General features: G+C 40.7%; 1 protein-coding gene across 3 annotated transcripts in view; it reads left to right on the forward strand.

Moving 5' to 3' along the window:
* LOC118391124 (BRCA1-A complex subunit RAP80-like) overlaps positions 1 to 4535 on the forward strand; it is an 11422-nt gene extending 6887 nt beyond the window's left edge. For 2 of the 3 annotated variants that reach the window (XM_035782169.2, XM_035782170.2), the window contains exons 11-17: positions 2048 to 2103; positions 2294 to 2633; positions 2810 to 2891; positions 3052 to 3175; positions 3360 to 3408; positions 3530 to 3578; positions 4183 to 4535. In XM_035782169.2, the coding sequence (XP_035638062.1) occupies positions 2048 to 2103; positions 2294 to 2633; positions 2810 to 2891; positions 3052 to 3175; positions 3360 to 3408; positions 3530 to 3578; positions 4183 to 4411 (929 nt within the window). In that variant the 3' untranslated portion in view covers positions 4412 to 4535. Of the gene's footprint in view, positions 1 to 2047; positions 2104 to 2293; positions 2634 to 2809; positions 2900 to 3051; positions 3176 to 3359; positions 3409 to 3529; positions 3579 to 4182 lie in introns of those variants that run through there. The other variant, XM_035782171.2, reaches the window with a different exon arrangement.
* The last annotated feature ends 2374 nt before the right edge of the window (positions 4536 to 6909 follow it).

The following is a 6909-nucleotide window of genomic DNA, read 5'->3' on the forward strand; positions in this document are numbered from 1 at the left end:
TCATTGCTCCAGACCAGCGCAAGGGGGAGTTGGAGCACTGATTATGATTTTGTGTCCTACTGTGTCTCTAACTGACATTGAATGGGTGACATAAACCTAAATACAAACTGATAATTGTGCACAACTTCAGTATTACTTACTAAAACTGTTGTTACACTAATTTGACACTAGTTCTATTTGATTTTATTAGGGTTATTTTGCTTGTACTGTAGGCCACTCCCAACCTGTCACGTTGTGCAGCGCCTGAGTGGTGCAACGGTCTAAAACACTGCATAGCTGTGCAAGCTGTGTTTCTTCAGATGCTGGTTCAATACCTGTGCCGGCCTCGACTGGGATACCCATGAGATTACTATTTTTATTTGGTTTCGCACCCTCTAAAACCAGAAATAAATCATTCTAAATAACAAACTGGCTTTATTTACAAATTAGTAACAATGTCTCACCCCATATTCAAGAATGGCCTTTTTCTCGCTCTATTTACGTTATTTGAAAACAAAATCATCTCCAAAATATATATTTTTAAACAAAGCAAATTATTATTATTATTAATCATTTAGAATTATATAAAAGCCCGTTGGATATTCTCATAGATATAATTAACCCTGTTATTAGCAGGACAATATACAGTGGGGAGAACATGTATTTGATACACTGCTGATTTAGCAGGTTTTCCTACTTACAAAGCATGTACATGTCTGTCATTTTTTTTATCATAGGTACACTTCAACTATGAGAGACGGAATCTAAAACAAAAATACAGAAAATCATGTATGATTTTTAAGTAATTAATTTGTATACTTATTTTCCACCATAATTTGCAAATAAATTACAAAATGATTTCTGGATTTTTTTTCTCATTTTGTCTGTCATAGTTGAAGTGTACCTATGATGAAAATTACAGGCCTCATATTTTTAAGTGGGAGAACTTGCACAATTGGTGGCTGACTAAATACTTTTTTGCCCCACTGTACATTAATCTCCATTCCAAAATTAAATCTAGAATTGGCTTCCTATTTCGCAACAAAGCATCCTTCACTCATGCTGCCAAACAAACATTCGTAAAACTGACCATCCTACCGATCCTCAACTTTGGCGATGTAATTTATAAACTAGCCTCCAACACTCTACTCAGACTGCATCCAATTTGTTATCTGTTTTGTCACCAAAGCCCCATATATTACCCACCACTGCGACCTGTACGCTCTCGTTGGCTGGCCATCGCTTCATACTTGTTGCCAAACCCACTGGCTCCAGGTCATCTACAAGTCTCTGCTAGGTAAAGCCCCACCTTCTCTCAGCTCACTGGTCACCATAGCTGCACCCACCCCGTAACAAGCTCTCCAGCAGGTATATCTCACTGGTCACCCCCAAAGCCAATTCCTGCTTTGGCCGCCTTTCCTTCCAGTTCTCTGCTGCCAATGACTGGAACGAACTGCAAAAATCACTGAAGCTGGAAACCCATATCTCCCTCACTAGCTTTAAGCACCAGCTGTCAGAGCAGCTCACAGATCACTGCACCTGTACATAGCCCATCTGTAAATAGCCCATCCAACTATCTCATCCCCATACTGTATTTATTTATCTTGCTCTGTTGCACCCCAGTATCTCTACTTGCACATTCATCTTCTGAACATCTACCATTTCAGTGTCTAATTGCTATATTGTAATTACTTCGCCACCATGGCCTATTTATTGCCTTACCTTACCTCATTTGCACTCACTATATATAGACTTAAAAAATATATATATACTGTATTATTGACTGTTTGTTTATTCCATGTGAAACTCTGTGTTGCTGTATGTGTCGAACTGCTGTGCTTTATCTTGGCCAGCTCGCAGTTGTAAATGAGAACTTGTTCTCAACTAGCCTACCTGGTTAAATAATGGTGAAAAAATATTAGGAAGGTGTGCCTAATGTCTATTGTTTGCTATACTTTGTGTATATGGTTACATTTAGAACTAAATACTAAATGTTATGAGCTTCACTTCATAATATGTAGCTTTTAATTGGCATGCCTCTATTTTTTCTTGTTGATTCTGATGGCAGAGACCCAACTCAGTGACGATGGCACCCAAGACCTGATGGTCACCAACCCTGCACGGGTCAGTAACTTCTGCACTACAAATGGCATACCTAAACTGAGCATTCTGATTACAGTTCTGACTGATTCTCCTTCTTTCATCCAACACCTAGAAATTTTGGCTGTGTTCGTCGAATTGTGAGGTTGTGTTGTAGATGTCTATCATAGTTGTGTGTTTTTTAATGTCTGTGGTTTGATTTGGTTACCCCTAGCCTAAACCAGAGAGGCAGTCCCTGCCTCAGATCCAGACTTTTCTCTCATTACCCCATCCTCTGGAGCAGCGTGTAGAGGGGATGGAGGTGAAAGAGGAGAGGAGGAGTGGCCCTGTTAGGAGTCCTGCTAGAGGAGAGGACGTCAGGGTGGAAATGGAGGAGACTGGGGAGGTACAGGGTGGGGTCTCAGAACCTGCACCCCCTCAGAGCCCCAGCATGGACTGTCCCATGTGCATGCGCCCCTTCCCCCTGACGGAGATTGAGCTGCACGCTGCCTACTGTGACGGTAGTACCGCTAACATGGAGGAAGAGGAGATGATGGCTCCGAGCCAATCGCAAGGTGAGAACACGCAGCAAGACACGCATACAATAGACACTTGTTTCTTCAGCTCAATCTAAAGTAATCTCTGTTGTTTATGCAAGGATGTTGACAAAGGAACAATGCAAGTCAAGGATGTGTAGTGAAATATTATGTTTGACCCCAGAGAGTAAAACAGTCCCTTGCTTAATATGTAGTTACAGTGAAGTCTCATAGGAAGAGGACCAGAAGGGGAGAAAGAATTGGAGAGGAGCAGCCCTGTTCTTCTGGCTCTGGCAAGTAAGTAGGTATGAGTGGATTGACCTTGGTCTAACAGCTAGTCTCCTATACATAGTTTACATTCACAAGGAACGTCACTTTAGGCTAAATTATTTTGACATACCTACTATAGAGTAACCTGTTCATACCTTTTAACCTGTCTGTGTTGTCTTCCGAGCAGGGCAGTGCAGGGAGAGAAGTGCTTCCTGTGTCAGCAGCTATTTCATCTCCGGGACTATGAGAAGCACGTAGAGGACTGCATCAGAAACCAAGAAGTGTCCAAGGCTGCATCCAGGGCCGGAAAGGTACTCCTAGTTAGCACTATTGCACAGCATTATACACTGTATATGTAGTTGTTATCAAAACCAAGCCAGCTGTTGTAGACCATTGGTAGTTAATTGCAGACAGTGTGGTTTCCCTAGCTGTCGTGAAGCACTCACCATTGGTCTTCTGCTCTTTCTTCCCTCTGTGTGATGGATGATCTTCCAGAGTGGAGACTTGCTGAGTGCTTTGGACCAGACAGAGCACAGAGATTTAGGTACACTCACTCTCTCAAACTGTGATGATGTTGTTTTACATGTTCAAAATTCCTCGTTCCACCTTGTTTGAATGGGTGAAAAAGAGAGCCAATGTTTTCCCTCTACTTTGTCTCCTTTTAGGGACTGCTGAGGCCGGACCATGTGATGCTGCTTTCAGGAGCCAACACAGGTCAGCAAAACAGGAAATGCACTAATGGATTGTTTTTGGAAACTCCATTTGACTAATGTTACTGTTGCACCCACCTCTGGTGACACAGGCTGTTCCATGTGTGTGATAGGTAGGGAAGTCTGATAAGCAGACCCTGGTTGGGTATGTCTGTCAAGGATACACCCTGATTAATAACTCTCTAAATCATCATAGCAACTCCATTATATGCTTATGCCTTCATATTTGTCCATGGTTGACTAAGACTGTTGTGTACCCCTATGTAAAGTAGTTATTCATTTGAAGTGGTGTATTTTCTTCTGGTTTAATAGTTTATGAATGCATATTAACATATTTTGTGAATATGAGATGGTAAGCAGACCGCGAAGTTTAGTGCTTGCCTGATTGTTTGTGTGACTATCGACAGTGTCACTGTAACAATATCAGTGTACTACCTCTAGCTCACACCTGGATCATGTTCAGTAGGCACAACATGGACTGAAAGAGGGAGGAACTACCTGGACATGTCCAATAAACACTTTTCCTTATTCATTGCATAAAGTTTTACTACGGTGTGCTCTAATGATCATGACCCTGCCATTTATAACCATGTGATTGTTGCTTTCAGTGGCCTTATTGAGGATCTGGGAGAGTCTGGGGGAAGTGGAGACATCGCCGTCTCAGGTTTCAGAGTGAGCACCTCGCCCATCCGATCCTTCACCTCCATCTCAGAAGCCACAGACTGCCTTATTGACTTCAAGCGCCAGTACTCTTCCTGTACTTCCTCCTCTTCCTCCTCTAGGCCCAGACAAAGAGGGAGGAAATTCAATCGGAAATTCAAATTTACTAAAAAATAGAAAATACTGTCAAATTTTTTTTTTTTAAATACCACTGCATATCTTTTCTTTGTATTGTTTGTTACACTGAATCAAGTGATACAAATGTGTGTTAATGTGTGATTAAATAATACATCTAAATGTTTATTTTGTGTACTTTCTTACAAATCTGTTAGATTTGATTCATCTTTACACACTAGAAAGAAATGCACACAGTGACCCAAACTATGGGCTCACATTTTATTCTTATTTAAATAAGTGACTCCAAAATGACATGATACATTGCAGATGTTGGATCTTTAATTTGAGCCAGTTTGCTACAGCAGGATAATAATAATGCAAGTTATCATTTTTGTATGAGTTAATTCTTTTTTTTTTAAGGTCAAATCAAGTTTGACATTTCTAAGTGGAAATTACAAACTTCAGAAGCATTTTTAAACCTCAAATACACAAGTAATACATTTCCTGCAGTACCTATTGGGCACAACATAATCTTAAACACAACCAAAACAAACTGCAAATGCATCCAAAAGTTAGTCACCAGCTTGATGTAGTCATTGTGTGCTAGGAATATGGGACTCAATAGTACATTTTTTACTAAATACACAAGTGAATTTGTCCAAATACTTATGACCCCTTCAAATGGGGTGACTAGATCCATAAAGTGCTTTCATTTCTAAACTGTAAAAACGATATTCATGAAAATACCCTTAAATAAAAGGTTTTATTCTCTACTGTGAAAATATTTGTCAAATCCCAAATTGTATCTTCACTGTCCAAGTATATACATAGTGTATGTATGAAAGGTAGCCTAAAATAAAAGGTGACATTCTGGACTGTGGACTGGAGTGTTGGAAGCCAATGTGAACGGCAGAGACTCAATGTTGTAATAGCGGAAATAAACTCAGTTGAGATTAATCTTGTTAAACTATTACGGTCAGTTTCTGCCTGACCTGTCCTCTTTTCTGGACCCCACGCCATCTTCTGAAATCTGAAGTGAAATGTGTGTGTGGCTTCCCCAAAGAACAGCTTTCAGAAAGTCTACTGACGACACAACAGTGGTAAGCCTGATCAGCGAAAACGATGAGGCAGCCCTTTAGGGAGGTCAGAGACAGAAACGTCTCCCTCAATTTGAGCAAGACAAAGGAGATGATCGTGGACTACAGGAAAAGAAGTGCTGAACAGGCCCCCATTGAAGAGACTAGTGGAGTGGAACGAGAGTTTCAAGTTCCTTGATGTCCACATCACCATCAAATTATCATGGTCCAAACACACCAAGACCGTTGTGAAGTGGAAACAACACCTTTTCCCCCCAGGAGACTGAAAAGATATGGCAATGGTCCCCAGATCCTCAAAAAGTTCTTCAGCTGCACCATCGAGAGCATCCTGACCGGTTGCATCACCCCCTGGTATGGCAACTGCTCGGCATTCGACCATAAGGTGCTACAGAGGGTAGTGTGTACGGCCCAATACATCACTGGGGGAAGCTTCCTACCTTCCAGGACCTATATACTAGGCGGTGTCAGAGGAAGGCCCAAAAAATTGTCAAAGACTCCAGTCACTCAAGTCATAGACTGTTACCTCAACTAACCTGTACCCCCGCTCATTGACTCAGTACTGGTACCCCTTGGGGGTAGTCCGGGTAGCCATTTGATGCCATATTAGAAAGGAAATATGCATAGCAATTTTACTAATCTCAACAATATTACAAGCATTAATTTAGGTCTGCTTCAATGGCTTTTATAGGTTGGCAAGCATTGTTAAATGAGGACTGATGTCAAATTTGTACAAGTTATGGTAGTGCAATGTCCTTCAGAATGGCTTTCTTGAAAAACTACATTTTTATTATTATTATATGCATTTTTATATAGGCAACCTGTAGTCTGAAAATTGATGAATTGTGGTTTAACCAATGTACAGTTGAAGTCGGAAGTCTACATACACTTAGGTTGGAGTCATTAAAACCCGTTTTTCAACCACTCCACAAATGTCTTGCTATCAAACTATAGTTTTGGCAAGTCAGTCAGGACATCTACTTTGTGCATGACACAAATATTTTTCCAACAATTGTTTACAGACAGATTATTTCACTTATAACTCATTGTATCACAATTCCAGTGGGTCAGAAGTTTAAATACACTAAGTTGACTGTGCCTTTAAACATCTTGGAAAATTCCCCAAAATTATGCCAAGGCTTTAGAAGCTTCTGATAGGCTAATTTACATAATCTGAGTCAATTGGAGGTGTACCTATGGATGTATTTCAAGGCCTACCTTCAAACTCAGTGCCCCTTTGCTTGACATTATGAGAAAATCAAAAGACCTCGGGAAAAAAATTGTAGACCTCCACAAGTCTGGTTCATCCTTGGGAGCAATTTCCAAACTCCTAAAGGTACCACGATCATCTATACAAACAATAGTACGCAAGTATAAACACCATGGGACCACGCAGTCATCACATCTGTCTCCTAGAGATGAATGTACTTTGGTGCGAAAAGTGCAAATCAATCCCAGAACAAC

The sequence above is a fragment of the Oncorhynchus keta genome, chromosome 12 (genome assembly GCF_023373465.1).
Source record: "Oncorhynchus keta strain PuntledgeMale-10-30-2019 chromosome 12, Oket_V2, whole genome shotgun sequence".
Classification (NCBI taxonomy): Eukaryota; Metazoa; Chordata; class Actinopteri; order Salmoniformes; family Salmonidae; genus Oncorhynchus; species Oncorhynchus keta.